The 23,913-nt window shown below is 34.9% G+C and overlaps 1 protein-coding gene across 2 annotated transcripts in view; it reads left to right on the plus strand.

The window, feature by feature from the left end:
- The window catches only part of LOC150077821 (survival of motor neuron-related-splicing factor 30-like), a 113,653-nt gene that overhangs the window by 81,732 nt on the left and 8,008 nt on the right, over positions 1–23,913 (plus strand). For both annotated transcript variants that reach the window (XM_090384757.1, XM_090384756.1), the window contains 2 exons: positions 13,257–13,324; positions 19,967–20,093. In XM_090384757.1, the coding sequence (XP_090240883.1) occupies positions 13,257–13,324; positions 19,967–20,093 (195 nt within the window). The remainder of the gene's footprint in view (positions 1–13,256; positions 13,325–19,966; positions 20,094–23,913) is intronic.

Below are 23,913 nucleotides of genomic sequence, written 5' to 3' on the forward strand. Positions count from 1 at the left end.
CTGCTACCAGGTAGTATGAATGCATCGTTAATTCATATCTCATATTGTGAATACCTTCACAATGAGTTGCCTAGGTATTGCACTACTTCGAATAAGTAACACTTCTCTTCAAAGTTGTGTAGAGAAGACTACTGGTACTTATTCTCAGATGGACGGCACCATTTCGATGCTAATTGGCTTCATTATGGGTGGTCAGGTACATTGTTGCAATAGTGATGCATTCGTACTACCTGGGTAGTAGAACGATGCAGTCATACTAGAAATTATGGAAGTGCCATATCCATGCATAAACAACCTCTTAGACATTCAGTCAAGAAATATTTTTCAAAATAAATTTGTCTGCAATAATGTCACTTCAGAATAAAATAGTCCCTAGAAAGTGGTAATTACACAAAGAGCTGAGGATAAAAAAGGGTACAACCAGCATATTAAGCTAAAGATAATTAAAAAACATATGGTGATTATAAAGATATAATACCAAAGTGCTGAAGTTGAAGGTGAGAGGATGTTGGCAGCAAATGTGATGGAAGTGGGGGGGGCAGAAAGATGGAAAAACATTGTAGCTCAGAAGAAAGAACTCTTATCAACCATTTTAAGCCCTGAGGTATAAAAGTTAACAGAAAAGCTGACAGAAAAATTATATGCTATAAAATACTGATAACAGAAGCTTACAAGGTGTGTGAAAGGGTCCTGACTGATACTCAGCTGGGAATACTAAGCACAACAGGCTTATGGTTGTAAAGATGCAACAAGATGACTTTTTGAAAACAAAAGCTCTTGAAAAAGACATAAAAAGGAAGAAGAATGTTGATGGTGAAAATGTAAACTGGTTGAAGATACAATGTTTGTATCTTCAAACAAAAACCCATTCACAATTTTTTACAAGTGTACATTGGATGAAGACATTCCTTTCAGGGAACTGAATTTCAAATCTAATAAGGAGGGCCGACCTAAGAGCTTGAAAAGTACTGAACAGCAAAAGAGACATGCTATGCCTTCTCAAATACATCCCTCTAGTTTGCCATGCCTTCTTTAAAAGGTATTAGAAGCTCAAAAAAACTTGATGCTCTAGGTCCCTTATCTGACGAGGAAGAAGCATGAACAGTAGTTTGTTTGTGGTGACAGTGTTTTGTGATTGTCGAATTAATGGTGATTTTTTAATTGCTTATTTTTAAAAAAATGAGAACATCAACAAAAAGCAACTTTTATTTTTATTTTGCTACCATCTTTTACATTATAATTAAATTTATTATTTTCATTTAGCTTTTTTATGATCATTCTGCAACAACTAAGATAATCTTAACTATTTTGACAAAATTCCCAGTGTGCCTATCGCTAAGATTTTTTTTAAATTTTGTTATAGTGTACTTTTTTACAGGGAAAAAATATAATCTCTTCCGTATGAAATCATAGTTTTGATAACAGTCATCTCTTTATAGTAATTTACCATTCTAAAATAGGTAAACTACTTAGAAACAGTGGTGTAAGTCAATTATATAAACACTGCTGACCAAAAAAATTAATATTAACAAAATTTGTCAAGCTCATAAATTTTTAAAGTATTTTTTTAACCTCTAGGTGTACCACAATTCATTAAATTAAATTTGAGTTTTTTATGAATGCAAACACAAACACCTTGTTCTCAAAAATCAGAATAGACTGACTTACACAACTATGAATCTCAACCCTCCATATGTGACTTGGAGCCCTGAAAAATGGGATACAGTTTTTTTCTCTGGTGAATGCCATTTTAGCCTAGAAACACATTCTAGACATTATTTCATCTGGACACAACCAAGAATGCAGTACCATCCCTCCAACATTAGAGAAAGGGACACTTATGGTGGAGGCGGTGTTGTGCGGGACGGAATAATGATCAGTAGCTGCATTCATCTTCATGTTTTTGATAGGGGTACTGTAACTGTACAGAGGTACCAAAAACAGATCTTCAAATCCTATGTGTGACTTTTTAGAGATGCGGTTGGCCCAGATTTTCTTTTCTTGCACGACAGTGACACACTGCACATAAAGCTGAAGTGGTGGAGGAATATTTTGAAACTGAAGATAGCGAATGACTGCCACGTCAAGCACGATCACTAGACTTAAATCCGATTGAACATGTGTGGGACGCCTTTGGGGGTCCCATTGCACACAGAAGCCAACTCCTCAGTCAGTTGGTGAGCTAAGGTCTGTGCTGGTGGAAGAATGGGATTTTTTGCCACAGTCTTATAGACACCCTTATATCAAGCCTGGTTCACTGCTATCAGACCTGTTTGGCTGTTAGAGGGGATATACACCGTACTGATGTCATATGACCATATTTTCGAGCGTCTTGTATCGACTTCTGTAATGTGAGCTTTTTGGTAATTCTTACATAGCCCCATAAATGTCTCTTATACCCATCCAAAGTTTCTTGCTGTCTCCTTATTTCATCGTTATTATATGGTACACCACCATACCAAATTTTGTCCTGCTTCATTACAAGCTCCACGAGTTATACCACGTTTTCTACTTGTTCTGTTAATCTTGTCAAGCAGTATACTGTAGATTCTAATACCTCTCATGCTTGGGATGTTCATTAAAAAAAAAAAAAAAATGTAAAGAAGGCAGTAAAATGAATAAAATTAAGGTCACCTAATAAACAATGAATGAAAATACCTGAGAAAGAAGATGGAATTCAGTGGCCAATACCTGATACTTTCTAGGGGAAGCTACAAGGCACTCCTCAACCCTTAGAGTCTGAGGTGAGCATTTGTAGTCCCGACACTATTGACAACCAATAATCAAACACAGTCCTAACAATTGAAGTGCTTGAAGCTGTGAAAAATGAAACCGAAAACCCAGAAACAGAACAAAAAATATCAGAAGATAACCTTTTGTTTTAAATGTAAAATATTTGACATATCAAATAGGTTTACCCATATTATAATTATAATATGGGTATAAATTATGAATAGATTAAAATAACACTGAAAATTAGAGGAATAAGTGTCCTGAATAGGACGCTTATTCCTCTAATTGTGACTACAAAATATTTACAAAAATAACAAAGAAACGAGGCAGGTACTATAGTGATAAAATTGGAGAACAAAATATGGATTTAGGAAAAGATTTTGTGCAGATGGACTTTTACTCTGAAATTAGTAATTGAAAATCACAAGGAGTTTAATAGACAAACACACATAGCATTCATTGATTATAAGAAAGCCTTTGACTGTGTGGAAAGAAAAACTTTTAGAAATACTAGCTGATGATGAAACTCCCAACCAAATAATATCTGGTGTGTGTGTGTATAACATTTTTTTTATTTAATGGTATAAAATATTAAATAATTAATGGTTTATGGGACACTGCTAATTGATTTATTTTATTATTTTATTCACTGCTTATTCAACTTTTATCATGGATAGACAACATTTACATAGCATACTAAACAGACAGAATAGTATAAATTTGACCTGGGGGGGGGGGCTTATGCTGTGTAAAGCCTCTCGATGCACTCTACTACCCCTAAACATATACATATTACACACACATCACAGAGCAAACCAGCATCAAATGCTTCCAGCCCAGCTAGCCCTAGGATCACAACCTCACATTCCAATTCTTCCTTGCAAAACCTCAAATTTAACAAATGTAACAATAGGCTTTGTCTTATCTGCCCATATATGCACCCCCAGCACATTACCAGCAATAGTAATGATCCTGTTTTCTGCAAGTGTAGCAATGTGTTATACCTTATCACTTGCCTTACTTGCAATATAAAATATGTTGGCCAAACCGGCAGCAAACTGCATCTAAGACTTAATCTTCATAGATCTGACATCAAAAACTATAATAACAATAAATGGTAAAGCCTCTCAATGCACTCTACTACCCCTAAACATACACACATTACACACACATCACAGAGCAAACCAGCATCAAATGCTTCCAGCCCAGCTAGCCCTAGGATCACAACCTCACATTCCAATTCTTCCTTGCAAAACCTCAAATTTAACAAATGTAATAATAGGCTTTGTCTTACCTGCCCATATATGCACCCCCAGCACATTACCAGCAATAGTAATGATCCTGTTTTCTGCAAGTAATGGTAAATGGTAAATGGTAAAGCCTCTCAATGCACTCTACTACCCCTAAACATACACACATTACACACACATCACAGAGCAAACCAGCATCAAATGCTTCCAGCCCAGCTAGCCCTAGGATCACAACTTCACATTCCAATTCTTCCTTGCAAAACCTCAAATTTAACAAATGTAATAATAGGCTTTGTCTTACCTGCCCATATATGCACCCCCAGCACATTACCAGCAATAGTAATGATCCTGTTTTCTGCAAGTGTAGCAATGTGTTATACCTTATCACTTGCCTTACTTGCAATATAAAATATGTTGGCCAAACCGGCAGCAAACTGCATCTAAGACTTAATCTTCATAGATCTGACATCAAAAACTATAATAACAATAAATACAATGGCAAACAAGAACAGGAAATAGAATGCAAGCATTTTCAGAAGCATTGCTTCACCAATATCTCCATCTTAGCCCATATATCCTGAAAAAGGCCTCTGAGGTTGGGCAAATGAGTAGTGGAGTGGTATACAGGATAAAATGCCCGGATTGTGGGGAATATTATGTGGGCGAGACAAAACGACTGCTCAAGGATCGTCTGGGGGACCATGCAAATGCTATAAAAACCGCTGATTACAAGTCTGCTGTGGCCGAGCATTTTTGGGAGAGGCAGCATCAAATCTCCCCAGAGGATGCAGTTATTGTGGATTGAGCGTGTGGGTTCTGGGACCGTAAATGGCTCGAGAGCTTACGAATCAGTTCATCTGACAACAATATCATGAATAGGGACAGAGGTATGTGTATGCATCCTCTGTTTGAAACCATTGTCCTAAGTACGGATGAACGGTTTGCTTGGTACGCTCCCGAGCTGTTTCCGCTTCCAGTTCAGACCATGTGCCGACTGAACCACGTGTATAAGTACCGTGAGCCTGTTATATAAGGAAGTGTTGCAAGAAATTTTGTTACTGCTGAGGAAGGAAGCCGATGCTTCCGAAAGCTCCAGGTTTCTTATTGTTTTTATCGCTTTTAATCCAGTTTATTTTAGTATATTTTATTGCAAGGATTTTATTACAGTTTTAATGTTTTCACAATGCATAATTTAATTTATTATAATATCAGTTTTTGTAAATACATAGTGTAGTAATTTTATTTATTTTATTTTATATTTTAATTTGTAAATTTTCACTTACAGTAAAATACTTATTCTTATGGTCGGTGTATGAGTTTATTTATTGCTAAGATTAGCCCATATACCTGACTCTGTTTTAAGAAATACCGGAAGAAATATTTGTTGAAACTAAAGACACTATCTTTTTGGCCTCAACAACAAATTTAGCCATAGTATCATTACCAGTTGTATAGAAAATCTCTGTATTTATGAGAGATTTCAAATGGTTAAATGTATAAGCAAGCCCAGATGTACCAAAAAAAAAGCAAACCTAGAACCAATAATAATTTAAACAGACACAAACTAGGCAGCTTTGCCCAGCCTATAACCAATTGGGATAATAATGACAGGGATGCAGTAGATACATAATCTGCTATTCAGTACCAAACATAGCATCCTAAAAGCACTTTATAAATTCATCCACAGTTATGAATTCAAATCTAGACACCTGTTAAGTGACATTTGTAAATTTAAGCTAAAATCATTAAATTATGAAATTAATAAGGAACATTCTACCATCATTCTAAAATTTCATAATACCACCATTGCATTAACTCACATGCAGATCTCCTTTCAGCCAACTGTCAAAATATAAAATTCAAAGCCTGATACAAATATACTAAACCTTTTTGGTCATCTGGCCTATAATTACAAATCCCTTGCTATCAATATAGATATAGAAGAACCAGATACCAACAGATGCATTTGCCACAAAGCTGAATTACAGCCTTATGTTAATCCCCACCATGGGCATATTATAACTGGTAACCTGGAGATAATACCTTACCAGTATCTGAAAAAGATTCCTTCTTATGGTTACAAATTCAGGTTGTATACAAAATCCAGCCTAACACATTTAAAAAGCAGTTGTATCATGACCTCCTCAACTACTAAAATTCTTCATTCTAGCTTATAAATACAACACGCCTATCGAATCTTCAGAACTAATAAATAATTATAAAGCCTTAAAATCACGTGTATCCCCACCTGTCATTATCGGAGCTGCATGACCAGTTTATCATAACCCCTGTAGACAAAGCTGCCAGCAACTATATCTTCGTATGTAAAGCTTTTTACTTTCATACATTAAAAGCTGACTGGCAATATCATAATAAAAAAGTTAATAGCTATCAACAAAAAATTAAAACTTAATATTAATAATTATAATTTTATTACATATATTTCATACCTAAGTTTCATGAGAACCTAATAAGCTTCAGATTTATTACTTCATGCAAGTGCAGCTATGCATACAAACCTGGCAAGATTCTGGAACCGTTATTGAAACCCATCGTTAACATCCTACCTGACAGCAGGATTATCACCAACAATATCTCCATTTTAAATAATATCAATAATTTTGCATAATATCAATATATCCCATATACGAACTTTTGATTTCCATAGCCTATTCACCAGCATTATCAATCTAATTTGAAGCATGTACTACATAATATAATAGACTGCAAAGCAGCATATTGGAATAACTTAATGAATTTGTGCCTTGCCAATAATACATTTTTAATGGAAAAACAATTTACCAACAAACCATAGGTACCCCTATGGGTAGCCCTGCCAGTTGCATCATTGCAAATCTATACCTGTACTGGTATGAAACCTCACTGCCTCCATAAATCTGTCTGTTTAGATGATTTATTTGTAGCAAATTGCCTCAACTTCCTACAAGATCATGCCAGTATATATCCAGAACTCACCTTGGAAAAACCAATCATAATAACCTGGCAGCCAATTACCTTGATTTAGATATAGATCTTAATAACCCTCTTAATAACCCTCAGACCACAGTCAACATATACAATAAACGGAAAGCCTTCAACTTCAAAGTCGTTAACCTCACGCATTGGCATTCTGATATCTCCAAAAAGATATACATGCTAATATTATTCTGTCTCTATGTATCAGAATAGCCACTATATGCAATAGCAAAAAATTTATAATTAATATCAGAAACCTCTATAATAAGCTTCTAAACAACCAGTTTCCCACAGCCTACCTGTATTACCATATTAAAAAAGCACTCCTTATTATCAAATATAAACAGTTGATTAATTACACCACTGATATCAATAATATCATGGCTAACTGATGTTCTATAGCTGCTAGGCGTGTACATAATGTAGAAAACTTGTACCCACCGATTGGCTAACCCAGGAGTATTTTATTACTTTTTTATCCTTTTATTATTTTATATACCAAAAAAACTGGCTTAAACACTGGAGTATGCTCACAAAACTATGTTCAGGGTCCTACTGTAGGAACGGGAATAGCAACTCCAAACTGCCTGAGCAAGATCTATTTGTGCCTTCCTACCTTTTCTATATTTTTATTTCTCGTGAGCCATTAGTTTATTGAACGCAATATGCGAGATGCTCCTTTTCTGCTATAAACACTTCTCGTCTAAACAAAGTTTAGCAACTATTTAACGCTACCTTGTAAGCTTTTTACTCCTTTCTATCCTGGGATGCATTACTCCATGTGCTTTAACAGCTACCCCTATTATATATTCGTAATTTAATTTAAATTAATTTAATTTAATCTAATCTGACTTAGTTTCTAACTGACGGCATGCGGGGTAGCCAGCATAATTTAATTTATTTTATGTTAATTAGCATTAGCATTAGTAGAGGCATTTGATGCAAGAAAGCAAGCTTATGCAGCATCAGCCAAAAAAAAAAAAAAAAACCCTCTTCCACTTCACCCCTCTGTTCGTTCCAAATACCTGTCCAGCTGAGCCTTAAACTTATTTAGGCTATCAACCTCCACCACAAGGGATGGAAGTCTGTTCCACCAACCAACCACCCGCTGGCTAAAGGCAAATTTCCTCACGTCTATCCTACATCTGTCTTTCCTCAATTTGAATTTATGCCCTCTCAGGTGATTTTTCTGAGCTAGAGGAAGAATCCCATCAGCATTGAGCATGCTTAAACCATTCAAGGCTTTATACACCTCTATCAAATCACCTCGCTGGTGCCTAGTCTCCAGACACTGTAATTTGCAAAACTTAAGCCTTTCTTCGTAAGAGCACCCCTTTGTTCCATTCACTAATCTTGCCCTTCTCTGTACTCATTCCAGCAGCTCTACATCCTTCTTGAAATGAGGCCTCCAGACCTGTATTACAGTACTCTAGGTGTGGCCTGACCATTGCCTTATACAATGGAATAATCACCTCCTTATCCCTGCTGGAAAAATTCCTGTATATCATTGACAATACTCCATGAGCTACTCTTGCCGCCCGTCTGCACTGCTCAGACAACTTCATATCTGCCTGCACAACCACCCCCAAGTCCCTTTCATTCTCTACCACTGTCAGTGTAGTACCACAGAGTTGATACGTTGCTCTGGGGTTGCTGTTTCCCATGTGTAGTACTTTACATTTGTCAATGTTAAACTTCATTTGCCACCTCTCTCAGCCCATCTGCTCAACCTTTCCAGATCCTATTGCAGCAGCATAGTGTCAGTAGTGTCCTTGACAACCCTGCCAACCTTTGTATCATCTGCAAACTTGGACATTAAGCTTGATATACCATCATCAATATCATTTATAAATACAGAAAACAATAATGGACCCAACACTGAGCCCTGAGGGACTCCACTAATAACATTAGTCCACGATGAGCAGTGTCCATTGATTACCACTCTCTGTCTTCTCCCCCTCAACCACCCCTTTATCCATAGCAGCAATTTGCCTCCAATGTCACACTGCTCCAATTTGTGTAGCAGTCTTCCATGTGCAACAGTATCAAAAGCCTTTCTAAGATCCAAGTATATAATATCAAAGTTATTCCCTGCATCCAGTTCTTTTGTGACTGCATCATAATATCCAATCAAGTTGGTCAGGCAAGACTTCCCCTTAACAAAACCATGCTGTGTCTGAGCTATAACTGAATCCTTGTCTAAATGATCCTGCAGTGCTTCTTTAACCAGTGCCTCCATTAATTTTCCTGGAACAGAAGTTAAGCTCACAGGTCTATAATTACTTGTGTCAGCCTTTGATCCTCCTTTGTGAATTGGGGTCACATTTGCACATTTCCAGTCTATGGGTACCTCCCCTGAGTCCAAGGAAGCTCTCATAATTATGGCTAAGGGTTTGCTTACTTCCTTTGCTGCCTCCTTTAATATAACTGGATAGATCCCATCCACCCCGGGTGCCTTTCTTGTGTTTATCTTCAACAGTTTCTCCTCCACTTTACTCCCAGTTATTTCAAGATTCTGTAGCTTACTGCTAGAGTTGAATACACCTCTGGCATTCCCCTTGCTGAATAACTCCAAATTTTGATTATTTTGATTTGATTTTGATTATTTTTTTGATTATTTTGATTATTTGAAAATAATTTTGATTATTTCCTTAACCTTCCAATTTCTTACACACGGGGTCACTATCATATACCATAAATACTTCAGAACAGGTTTATGCTATATTTTTTATTACCTTCCACTGCCAGTACAGACCTTCTCTACAATTATATACCTACTCGACCTCAGTAAGTATCCTACTTCTTATTAATCTTTGCATTCTGCCTCCGTCAGGTCAGCAATGAAACATACGTATGTCATACCACTTAAATTTAAAAAATTTTAACCTTGATCTTCAATACTGAACCCCACGTGCTGCATATATTTCATGTCAGAAACAGGGGCTGTACTTGCCATTGTTACTTTTGATTTTGGCAGCTGGCCCCGGATGAAGGTGCTGAAATCACAGGACAACAGCATTAAGTATTTTTAATTATTTATTATTATCATCTTTCTCTTCTTTGTTTCTCCCAATTACAATTTCTGCTATGTTAGCACTTTAGCACTATCTACCTACCTTTATATTCTCCACCTATATATATATATATATAGACAGAATTCAATTGCAGTTAAAGTGGGAACATAAATATAAAATTGGAAACCAATAAATCATGGCATCTGACAAGGTTGGCCCCATCTTCACTGCTTTTTAACATATACATTAATGTCATTGTCAGACACTGGGGACATCCACAGAAGTATTACATTACAAAATGGTATCAGTTTAATATACTTTTACTGCAGTCTTGTCTAGGTGATCCTGCATCACTTATTTAACCAGTGATTCCATTGTATTCCCCCACCACCAAATACGGAGGATGCGGAAAGGTCAGGGAATGACCACCGCATATCACGGAGCAATATAGCCTTAGTTGCTAATGCTCCTAAAAAAACCAAATAACAAAATAACCATTGTATTCCCCAGAACAGAAGTCAAACTAAGCAGGTCTGTAATTGACTATAATGCTGATCACCAAGTGCTCCTGGCTAATAACAAAGACAAGTTACAGTACTCAATACACTATCTAAATCTTGCCATAAAAAAAATTTAACATGGAAATATCAATTGCAAAAGTAAAAATCGTGGGTTGTCAAGGAAAGGAACCTGTCTGAACCAAAATTTGTATTGGTAATACAATTCTTGAACAAGTAAATTGCTTTGAATATCTTGGCTACAGCCTGACTTATGAAAAAGAAAATGATATTAGTAACAAAATTCAATACTATAGAATAAATATAGAATAATTCAATACTATAGAATATAGAAAACAGAGCACTTTAGAATAATCAAGCTTTTAATCCATCAAAAGAGCAGGGACATGCCAGAATAAAAATATACAAGACACTAGCCACACCAATACTCATATACAGAAGTGAAACCTGGGCCTTGAGAAAACAAGGTGAATGCTGAATCACTTCAGCTGAAATTAAATTTATGGAAAAAACTGCAAGATTTATGTTACTAGACAGGCTAGAAATAACACCCATAACCGAATACATCCAACATACAAACAGAAATGGCGACGTGTGAAAAGAATTGATAAAAATAAAACCATAATACCTTGTCAGATTCTCTGATACATCCCTAGAGGAAGAAGAATGGAAGGACAGCCAACATGAGAATCGTGGAGACTGTAACAGGCCACCAGGCCTATTATCTGATAGAATGATGATGATGATAGATAAAAATAAAATTAACATTGAGAAAAGGAACCAAGGGATAAATAATTTAGACTGTTTAAAGTAACAAGTAAAATATAGCATATTGGACAGCGTAAATTGCAACGTATGCGAGTGTGGGAATAACAAAATCTGAAATAGTGAAGATGTGTTCACACGCTAATATAAAATATACAACCAGATTGGACTAGAGAATATATAGGAAAAAATAAAGACCTAAGGGTGAAAAACATGCTAAGTAGGGTAGTTTAAGTAACTCAAAAGAAGGGAACAAGAAGAGAGGTTGAAACCTGCAGAATGGCTGAAAACTAGTAAATTAAAATAATGACCCATTTTTAGATTTCAGGAGTGAAATGCAAACAGTATTCCTGTTGACAGCAGCAATGTCAGAGTAATATAGTAGACAGAGTAATAAGAAAAGGAGTTTTCACTTCAGAAAATTTTTCTTCCATTCATTCTAGTTTTTTGTGTGGACACCCTAAACCTGCAGAGGGACAACCAGATCACACTGGTTTTTGGAGTTTTCTTATTTTCTTGCTATTCTCTGTATATAGGCAGACTGCTATCTAATTACTTTTAAGTTATATTTCCCATTTGGTCAGTGTTGACAAGAATATTGTTTGTATTTCATTCCCAACCTCTAATAGAGGCCATTAATAATTTAATTTATAGTTTTCAGTCCTTTGCATTCATTGCATTATGCCCTTTGACCAGTTTATCAGCTGCATGACCAGTTTATCATCACCATAGACAAAGCTGCCAGCAACTATACCTTCGTGTGTAAAGCTTTTTACTTTCATACATTAAAAGCTGACTGGCAATCATGTTCTTTGCCACATATTCTTTAGTCTAATATAACTTTTTCTGGTTTATTTTATATTAGCACGTGGCACATCTTCACTATTTTAGACTTCGTTATTCCTGCACTTGCTGCCCAACATTCTTTTATTTTATTTGTTACTTTCGACATATATAAATTATTTATCCCTTGGTTCCTTTTCTCAAAATTAATTTTGTTTTTATCTATTCATATTTTAATTATTGAGTAGCCTGTTTGAAATGTCAAGTATTTTAACCTCATTGGAGGCACACTCTCTTTGGATATTTATATTTTGTTTATGTATCTTCCGTTTCATTTTTCATGGCTTTGAGTGCTTTGGTGTTCAGGATTGTTTGCTTACTGCTTGCTGTAGCACCAAGGCTACCATTGCCGAACTTACTCTCTCCTGAGTTGAGAGGTTATCAAAACAATGTTTGTGTTCTCCTGTTGGAGTTCCTTATAGCTTCTCCTTGAAAAGATGGTGGCATTAGCAGCCAAATTCCTTTTCTTCCCCAGGTATTTTCACTTATTCTTCAATGAAGAATTTCTTATTTTCATTTTGTTCATTTTACCCTTTCTAAATTTTTATTTGTTTTATGCTTCAGCAAATCAAGGAAACTTGATTTGCTGGAGCATATCAACTGGCATTCTGGAGTTTTCACTTCTGAAAAAGATTTTTACATTTATTTAGTTTTGTCATTTTATAAGCCATAAACCTGCAAAGTGAAATACCATCTTATTGGTTTTTTGGTGTTTCCTGTCTTTTATTACTGTTTTCTTTCTGTATAAGCACTCTTTTATTACTTTAAAATTTAAGTTACATTTCCTGTCTGCTTAGTGTCAATAAGAATACTGTTTGTATTTCACCTCCACCTTTAAAAAGAGCTATTGTAATATGACTTGCACATTCATTCTCTGTCATGTCTATCAAAAGATAGCAATAGTATAGTTAATGTAATAAAAGCAACAAATGAATTTAATTGATTTCAGGGTGGGGCAGATAAAGAGATTCTGAGCCTGAGGAGGGTTGGGAGTTTTAAGTAATCAATTTTTACTATAATAGATGAATGTTCTTTTGATATAAAGTTTGTTTATTATTCAAATAATATTCAATTTTTAAATAGCAGTTTTTTTTTAGATATAAGTTTCTCTTTAAAATAATAAAATGTTCGTTGTATTTTTTTCCATAACTTTACAGTTACATCAGTTAAAGCCCTTACCAGAAGACTTGACAGCTGAAGGCGGGGAAGGTTCTTCAAAATCCAAGTGAGTAACAAATTTTATTTCATAATTTGTTTGGTATTTAGAAATAGTTAATTTAAAAAATATTTGCAAGTTAAATATGCAAAAGTATATTTTGCATATTTAACTTGTAGGTAGCTTGAGTGTCAGTATAACCCATAGCAACATAACATTGTGCTTTTCAAACACAGTGGCCACCCAATTTAACAAATAGCACCGATCAAGAAAATACTGACTATGTATATATTAAGTGCAATAGCATCATTAAATAGCAGTTTTTTTTAGATATAAGTTTCTCTTTAAAATAGTAAAACGAAAATACTGACCTTATATTATCTGTTTAAAAATTAACAAATAAATTATTAAGCAAATGGTATATATAAAGATCTGGCAAATGTAATATAATTTATGAAATGTGGTTATAAAACACTGCAAATATATTGGAAGCCAATATTTAGTGGCTGGCAATAGATATTATTGGCTTTTACAGGAAAAAAAATAATCAGGTATAAATGGAAATAAATAAAAATTAGGCTTGGTGATTTAAAAAAAAAAAAGTACATTGCTGAATCAAATCTGCAACCAGATTATTTCCAGAAATTCCTTTTCATTAATGGAAAGTTAGAAACTCATAAAGACAAGAACAAGGTACACAGTAGAAAAACCATCTGTTTTTCTACTGTGTTCAATTTATAACACAACTATTAATAACTATTAAAAATAGTTATTAATAGTTGTGTTGAAAATTGAACAGTTCCACTGGAACTAGGATATTAACTTACACTGTGATGATTGAAATGTCAGATGTCCTTGTCTTGAGGTTGACACTTCCACATGAATAATTGGCTCAATCACAAACCAGCAAATCCATGTCTGCACTGCTAAAAGGGATCACTAGAAGTCTTGAGAGTAGTACAGATATTGGTTGGATAAGTAATATAGGAGATTTGCTGGGATTCACTGGAGAAGGGTCAACATAGAAATGTGATGGTACGGGCCTCTATGTAACAGAAATAGTGATGTGATGAAGTGCTAGAGTATCTGGTAAAGGAGTTAATAATAGTGGATTTAACTAACGTATGGGTTAATGCAATTGCATAATTTTTATACGTAGCCACCTAGCAAAGTAGACAAATTGGCATTTTAATTACATCTCATATTGTGAATATCTTCACGAGTTGCCATGTATTGTACTACCTCAAATAAGTAATGCTTCGCCAGTGGAGAAGACTGCTGTTACTTATTCTCGTGGCGGATGGTGTGCAATAGTTAAGACTATAAAGTATTCTTTGGCAAAAGTCTTCACTGGTGAAGCATTACTTATTTGAGGAAGTACAATACATGGCAACTCCTGAAGTTATTCACAATATGAGATGTAATCAAAATGATGCTAATTTGTCTACTTTGGTAGATGGCTACATATAAAAATGATGCAGTTGTGCACTAATGCATATGTTAGTCATACTGCCGTGTAGCTTGAGGCTTTTGCCAAAAAAATGCTTTATAGTAATAGTGGATTTTTAATGGTTATTGGCAATGCATGGAAACTGGCCTCTTGTTCTTTAATTGCTAAATAATTCCTGGTTGTGTTCTGAGTAATTTGTGACTTTCAAGGGGATTTTTATCTTGAGAAACAGAAGAAAAAAAAATGTGGTTAGCTGAAACCTGTGTGTATGGCTGATGGGGTACCTAGTCATTGTTATGATGCAAGTGCCAATTCCCTGGAACTCACTTTACTGGCAATTTTCTCTGAACAGTATCACAAAATCACCATAAAACTGTTTTGTAGTATTCTTTTGCCAAAAAAATGAATCATAGTCAAAAAAACTGTTTGACTATGCGAACAAATTCGTAATCAGCAATGCCCTTTGTGTCAAAAAATATGATAAGCACAATCTTAAAATTTTATCGAGATTGTGTTGCTTTCCCCCCCCCTCCCTTGGAGAAGTCTTCCCTCAAGAGAACTGTACCTTTGTTTCTGAACCATAGCCATATATCTGCAATTTGTTACCAGTAATGATGGAAGAAGTGAAGTGTGGGCAAGCAGCAGCACATTAATGAAGAGCCTGACATGTGAGGCTGAAACACATCACATTCTCAAACCCTGTATTAAAATTGACTTGCATGTCCCATAAGAATACCAATATCACTAGCTACTTGCAAATAGTTAAATGTTGATCGCTCTAAATCAAGGGTCGGCAAACTACGGCCCACAGACCAAATCCGCCCCGCCCCCTCTTTTTAATCTGTCCTGCGAGTTAATATTGTTTTTTACATGAAAAAAATTAAAAATAAATCAAATTACGTGCTGTAATAGCCGATAGTCGAGTTGAGAATGGTGGCCGTACTGGCGTCGCATATTCACATTCTGTCGTCTACCGTAGAACAAGTGTTGCCAGCATTTCTCTCAGTTTTGCTTTAGCGGCGCACATGGTATTGTCTGTCACGGCGCTCCGCAATCTTTTTTTTTTTTTTTTTTCCTTTTATTTATTACCCACCGTTTCCATGTCACCCTCAAGACCAAATATGAAGAGAAAAGTGGACTTTGAATGTCGTGCTTTTAAAGCTGAATGGAGTGTGAATTATTTTGTCATAGAAATAAATATCAAAGTATCATGTTTATTATGTAATGACACAATAGCTGTGTGAAAAGAGTACAATATACGGCGTCATTACCAAAGTAAGCACGCGGCACAATATTCAAAACTCACAGAAAATCAACGGAAGCTAAAATTGGAAAGTTTAAAACGTAATGCATCACCACAACGCAATTTATTCATTAAAATAAAAAATGATAATGAAGCAGTAACTAAAGTAAGCTTACGAATAGCTCATTTATTAGCCAAGAAAGGGAAACCATTTACTGATGGTGAATTAATTAAATCATGTTTGGTTGTGGCAGCCGAAGAAATGTGTCCGGAGAAAATGGATTTGTTTTGATCTGTCAGTCTTTAGGCGAGAACAACTGTTAGAGGAGTTCAGGACATCGGGAGCCACATCAAGAGTCAATTAACACAAGCCAAAAAATTTCAAATGGTTTTCATTGGCTCTTGATGAGTCTACAGACATTACTGATACTGCCCAATTGTTGCTGTTTATTCGAGGAGTCAATACTGAGTTTGAGGTTACTGAAGAATTAGCTTCTATGAATAGTCTGCATGGAACAAATACAGGCGAAGATATCTTCAAGGTAGTCAAGAAAACGCTAACACAGTACAATTTGCAATGGAATAAGTTAAAATGTGTCACAACTGATGGTGGTAAAAATATGTGTGGAACGGGGAAAGGATTAGTTGGACAAATTTTTAAGGCTTGTGAAGAAGCTAAATGTTCAAAACCTCTGGTAATTCATTGTATTATTCACCAGCAGGCTCTTTGTGGGAAAGAAACACTTCAATCTGTCATGTGTTATTGAACCAGTTGTGTCAGCGGTTAACTTTATTCGCTCTCGTGGACTTAACCATTGTCAGTTTCGTGATTTTTTTATTAGAGATTGAAGCCGAATATCCTGATTTGCCCTACCATACAGCAGTTCGATGGCTCAGCAATGGAAAAGTTTTATTGAGATTTTTTGAACTCAGAGAAGCAATAGAAATTTTTCTAAATGAGAAAAACTGCCCACAACCACTATTATCTAACAATGAATGGCTATGGAAATTAGCATTTGCTACGGACATCGTGGGATATCTTAACGAATTTAACTTAAAATTACAGGTGAAAACAGTGCTCATATGTGAAACGTATTCTATCGTAAAGTCATATCGTCAAAAATTTGCATTGTTTGAAACACAAATCATATTAACCAAGTTTGACCATTTTTCCATGCTGTAAAAAATTTCAAATATTAGCAAAATCCCCATTCCCAAAAAAATTTGCGGCGGATATATTTTCTGAACTAAAATTACAGTTACAACAGCGTTTTTCGGATCTTGATGCAAGTGCAAAAGACATTTCCATATTTCAAAATCCATTTGGCTGTACAATTGAGGATCTTCCATCAGACCTTCAATTGGAAGTGATTGATCTGCAAAATGATGATATGCTAATAGTTAGGTTTAAAGAAATGGATCTAACCCAATTCTATAAATATCTTTCGGAAGATAAATACTGTCAATTAAAATCATATGCACAGGGATTTATATCTGCATTTGGAAGTACAGTCAGTCCTCGTATAACACGTGTTTACATTACACGAATTCGATCATACACGATTTATAAATAGGGGAACAATATCTTATATAACACGAACCGAATTCGCTTATGCACGATTCGCCTTTGTGTTTACAAGAAATGGCAGTCGAACGCGGAATCACCCCAACCGAATGCAACACGATAGGAATGAAGAGAAGATTCCGAAAATGTATTTATGTGTTTTATATCAGTGAAGGGGAATCACATTTCACCATAATAACACAATTCCAACTATCGGTATAATCGCAAATGCAATTAGATCGAGTTTACTACCAGTTTATAACTGATTCCACTAGCAGAAACGCAACTGGAAATTGTTTTTATTGTTTTATGGTAGTAATCCCTAGAAATGTGCTTTAGTAAAATGTGTGGTGTTAATAGTGGCCTTTACGGTGTTGTTTATTGTTGCTACACGTGCGCAGCTTTGTTTATGTGTATCAAGCATGCCTCCTCGTCTTGTAATTGTGCTTTATTCCATAAAAATGAATAAAATACTTAAAAGGTGTGAAAAGGAAGCATCCTGGTGAAGACACTGCAGATTCAGAGAGAAAAGCAATATCGATAAACAGAGGCGGACTAGGTCAAAAATTCTTACCCGGGAAAATTTGTAGTGGCCTCATACTAGTGTTTATGGCCAAAATCACACCGGCCATCGGGGTTTCCCCGGTAAGGCTTATGGCCAGTCCGCCACTGTCAATAGTGAAAAAATATGAAACTGTGAAACGCTTTGAGCGAAATGAAAGACCATGATATTGCACGTGCTACGGACCTAAATGAGGCAACGCCGAGAATTACAAAGAATGCAGAGAAAATAAAAACAACTTTCATAGCAGTAACAACTCAAAGTGTAATTTAAATTCATTAGATTAAGACACAAAGAATTGGAAGAGATGCAATGGCTGTCAACTGTTTGGATAGAAAATCAAACAAAAAACAAGTTTGCTTACGATAAAAGCAAAAGCATTAGCAATATTTTATTACGATTATTTATTGTGTTTGGTAATGTTTTGGTTACAAATGTGTGTTCATTCGTGGGTGGTTGGCACCTAACCCCATTTTTCCCATAGGGCCTGTTGTTCATATTGCACGAGGGTTTCTAAGAACACAACTATCGTGCTATACGAGGACTGACAGTACTTACCAATGTGAAAAGACATTTTCGAAAATGAAATATGTAAAATCGCAATACAGAGCATACAGACCATTTGCAAACAACTTTAATGATAGGAAGTACTAACTTCGAACTCCAGTATGATGAAATATTATCTCAGAAAAAACAATTACATTCATTGCATTAGTACAAAATTTAACCAGTTCTATAATACGTTTATTAATAAATGGAAATATTTTATTCATTTTTTTGTAAGTGTCAGCATGTTTATAAATATTATGTAAAATATCACTTCCAAATAAAAATATAAATAAAAATATTTTGAACCTGTTTTTTTTTTTTTTTTTTTTGTTGTTGCTCTATGAGTAGAATTACCGATGTAAATATCTTCGAGCTTGCTATCTGGCCCGCTGAGCCTAAATATTTTACGATCTGGCCCTTTCCAAAAAAAGTGTGCCGACTCTAGATCATGAACACAAATTATCGGTTTCTAAACTTAAAAAGTTGAAAAGTGGCCAAGGATCAACTTTGATGGACAAGTAGCCCTTTTAAATTTTGTAAACTATTGAAGTCTTCAGACAATACATAGCATCTTCACCAAAAGCTGTTTTTAACATTTCTTGAGTTTCTGTTGCACATTTCCTAATTTAGTATTAGTATTAATAATGGCAAATAATACAAAGAAGTATGTACAGCATCAAACTAACAAACAAAAAAAAAAAAAATTACTCACATCATCTGCCTATTCCCTGTAATAATTTGTCTAATTCTTCCTTAAATTTATTCAAGGTGCTTACTTTCACAGTGTCAAATGGAAGTTTCTTCCAGCAATCAGTCACTCTCTGTCTGAATGCAAATTTTCACACATCTATCCTACGAGAAGGAATAAATTTCTCAGCCTTTTAGAATAAATATCTCAGTAAAAAATGGAAGAGAAGCATAATTTCCTTCAGTGAAAATCAATCCTGTCTACTGGTTAGTCCCCCCTCCAGAACAGTGATTAAAATTAAATAAGTGGGGATCATTGCAAAACACAGATTTCAAATATAAATATACAATCCATCTACTCCTTGGGCTGATGAAGAACTTTAATTTTTACCATCTTGCATATTTTCTTGGATTGCTTCCTCTAAATTTATTTTTCTCAATCACTCAATTTGTGGTTTTTCGAGGATGGATCAAGGATGTGTCTAAAGTATATTAGCACTAGTTTTATTGCAGTATCAGTAATATTGCAGACTCTCCTCAAATGAAGTAGTATAATATTTTATTATCTTAGGTGACTTTTTTTGGCATATATTTGTAATAATCCTTTTCTTGCTGTTTAACATGTTATACCACTAATAGATGACTGTAATTTTCAGAAAACAAATCATACAAGCCCAACGAGAATATAAGAAAAAGAAAGCCCAAAAGAAGGCAATGAGAATGAAGCAGATAGAAGAAGACAGAGAGAAAGAAAAGAGTAAATGGCAACAATTCAATGCCAAGGTAAATATTATAGAGTATAACTTTGTAAACCAAATTTAAAAACTCAGTACTGTTCACTTGGAAGATTGCTCGTGCTAAGGTTATTCAGAATTCTAATTTCTTTCTGTCACTGTACCAAAGAAAATGTCAAATAGAATGTTCTACATAGTGAGAGAAGATTTACTAATATGATAAAATCACATTGATCCAGCACTTTTTGAAAATGTTTATTGAAAAATAAAAATAATTTTGTAAGTTTCTTTGTCTGAAACTTGCACATCATCCTGAAGTAGCATGTTTTCCCAGTGTGAATTAAATTTCATGATCTGTGTGCTTCACACTTTTATCTTAAGAGTGTAATGCTGGAAATTTTTTTTGTTAACTTCGTTACACGTGTTTCCCAGCCTGTGGTCTGCAGACCACACGTACTTTTGAGTGTTGTTCCACAGGAATTGACAAAAAAACAAGCCTTTTTTTCCCCAGTAAATAACAATCCCATTAGGAGTGATGGGAGATGCAAGTATGCATATAACAGTCTAATGTATACTATATATGTTAGGTGTGAGTATGTACCATTTACTTAAAAATAGTTATTAATATAATTTTAATATATTTTTATTATAGTTTAATATTGTTGTGGTATGTTGCCTTTACCTGAAATATTAAAAGTGCATCTGAAAAAAAATTAGGAAACACTGACTTACTGTGTTGGTCACTAGAAACTTTTCTTGTAGCTTCCAAAGGATGGCTATAGGAATATTACTCTAGCATCACATTCTAAGGGTGAAACCATGTGAACATTCGAAATGTTGCACGTAACATGATGTACTAAACTACCTGGGTGTTTTGTCAATCTCAAAATTGATTTTATTGATTGGCTGTGTGCTAGCACCGTTGGTCTATTTGAAAATGAAATCATGAAAGAGAAATCACTGTTAGTAGGTCCATCTAATACATAACATTCTGAGTACTTTTTCCCATACAAAATTCAATGAACAAAAAGTATCCAAAAAAAAAATTCTTTTTACGTAGAATAGTAGTGCAGTAACAATACAAGTTGTCCCGTTATTGCACTACTTTTAAACAGATGGCATCTCCAAAAGGTTAATCTGTCATTTATTTGAAAGTAGTGCAGTACCAACGCAGCTTGTTGATGATTGTTTCGGTTGTTGTGCACATTAAGCATCTTAAGCCATATTGCACCATTGCATATGTCTGTGTGTTCACAGGCTGAGCTACATGTTGTGGCGGTTGAAAAACTTGGAATAGCTCATGGGAAAACTCCTCCGGTCCGTGCTGGGATTCGAACTTGCACACCTCCAAATGAGTGATAACTGGCAAAACCTACTCTCATGGAGAACATACTGAATAGCTATTTTATGCTGCTGCAGGTTAAACAAATTATAGGATTCTTTGTGGTCATTGAAAAGACAAAGTTTGTTGCTTCTCAGCTGTTTAATGTACTAAGGAAGGATAAGTTTATGAAAAGTATTAGTCCTAAAAATAAATGCTGTTTCCCATGTAGTGGTATTAGTTGGCTGTCCAATTTCTGTTCAGGATCTGGTTGCTTTCAAAAATGAAAACCATTTCATTAACTAGGCAATTTAAATCCTGCTGGCCACAAAACAACATAAGAGCAAAGCAGTCCTCCAACCTCATATAATTTCAGTAAGGCCAAATATTTTCCACCATCTGGTATTATAACACTGTAGCGTTAAAATACTGGATGGCATCAAAATATAATGGTATTTTAATGCTATACTTAAAAATACCACTCTTTGTCTCATAGATGTTCTGTTTCTGCTGTATCTCTTTAGATACATCCGTGGACACTATCCGTCTGAATTGCTATCTGTAATTCCCCCCAGTCTTTTCCAAACCAGTCTGAACACATGCCACAGCCAGTCAGCATCCATTTACTGTCCAACTTCAAACTCGCAGAACCAACTTTTCTTCTTCCTCATTTATCCCTTCAACTTCTGTTTTTCTATAACATTTCTTCACATATTTCTTAAATTACAACCAACAGAAATTCAGATCTAATGTCAACAAATATCTTCTGTCTTCTCAACCTTCAACCTACACACAGTACTAAGTACTGTAGGTTCTTTCAACTTTCATACTTGTGGGTTTCATTAAAAAAAAAAAGAAAAAAGAGCACTACAAACAATTTTTAAAAAATTGAAAATGTATTTTTAATTAATTTTTTTAAAATGACAGCACCCAAGGGGATATAGTATGCATAGGCACATCAGCCCATGTAACTCTCCTGTTGAAATTGATGCAAATGAGTGAGTGTGAAGTAAACATGTGACATTTGCCATTGTTAATATCATGCTAAGAATTTGTACAAATCTGAATTTGTATGTTTTGAATATCATTCTTTATTTGCTTTCACAAATATGTAGGTCTACAATTTTTATGGGTAGTCTCCTTATGGTGTATACATATGTATTCTTTTATATACAGGGGGTTTCAATTAAAACACACTGAGGATATCACGCTTATTTTTAGGTTTAGGCTATTTGTCGCCTGCATCTTGTTTGTCATAAATGGGTTGAAATTTTTGAATTTGACATTTAAATTGAACTAAGTGTTACCGGTTAGATTTCACTATTTATACATATAAATTTTGCTTAACAAACTGCTTTTTTCTCAATGGAAAAGGTGTTTCTCATCCATGGTTTAGTCTAGAAACATCATTGGTGTAGTTCTGCAATGAGCATAAACCAATTTTATTTGAAGGGAAAAAAACAAACACAACAGTTGTATGTGATGGTTGCTTTTGATAAACACGTTTATCTATGTCAAATAGTTAACTGTATAAGGGCAGGTATGTGTCACAACTCTTGCAAATAATAACAAAATAATATACAAAAGAATTATTTAAAAAAAAAAAAAAAATTCTGGGGTGGAAAGCATCAGTTTCCTGAAATAAAGTTGGGGGGGGACAAATTCCCAATAATAAATTCATTGTCAGGAAATAAAAAAGGGATGAATATAATGAGAATGGATATTTCTGTGCTGAACTTTGCAATTTTAGGCCATTTATTATCAAAGGTCAGTTATCAGTAACTTTGTAAATTTCAGCTACATATGGCTGCTGCAATTATTTCCACAAATGAAAGGTAATGAGATAACTAATAACAATAATGGAAGATTCAAACAATTTTAATCTTGTAACAAAATAGCAAATACACACAAATAATATACAACATTCCACTTTCTTTATAGGAAACATTGGCACATCAAACAATAATTTAACTGATACAGGCAGTGTAGTTTCAAAAGCAAGTATAAACCACAGTACAAAATAAAGGCCGACCGGGCTAGCCGGGTGGGTAAAGTGCCTGTTTGGCAACCCAAAGGTCACGTCTTCGAATCCCCCCTTGGGCTTGGATCAAAGTACTGCAAAAACCTTGGGAGGTGTATTATGGCCACAGAAGCCGATGCGGCAACAACTACCAGGGGAAAAAAATAATAATAAAAAATAAAGAGCCAACTTCTGATTTAAGTCTGTGGATTGTCAGTTTTAACGTCCCGTGAATTCCACATTCTTTCTGGTCCACTGGAAATAACATACAAGTTATTTATCTTTCATGCAAGAATGTGGAATTTTATGCACATATAGACATGAACTTACCCTTCAATTGGTGCAGCAAAATCCAGAATACACATGGCAGAAGAATGAAATTTACATGTCACAATGTTGTCTGAACTACATAAACTGCATGAAGAGTGCAGAAAAATTCATTAGAAGTACAACTTCTTATTTGCATACACATTTTTAAAATAGTATGAAAGCATGGTTTCCAAAAACAACTTATTTAAAATGGTATTA

This window comes from Mastigoproctus giganteus, chromosome 11, assembly GCF_048544385.1.
Source record: "Mastigoproctus giganteus isolate SK-2022 chromosome 11, ASM4854438v1, whole genome shotgun sequence".
Lineage (NCBI taxonomy): Eukaryota > Metazoa > Arthropoda > Arachnida > Uropygi > Thelyphonidae > Mastigoproctus > Mastigoproctus giganteus.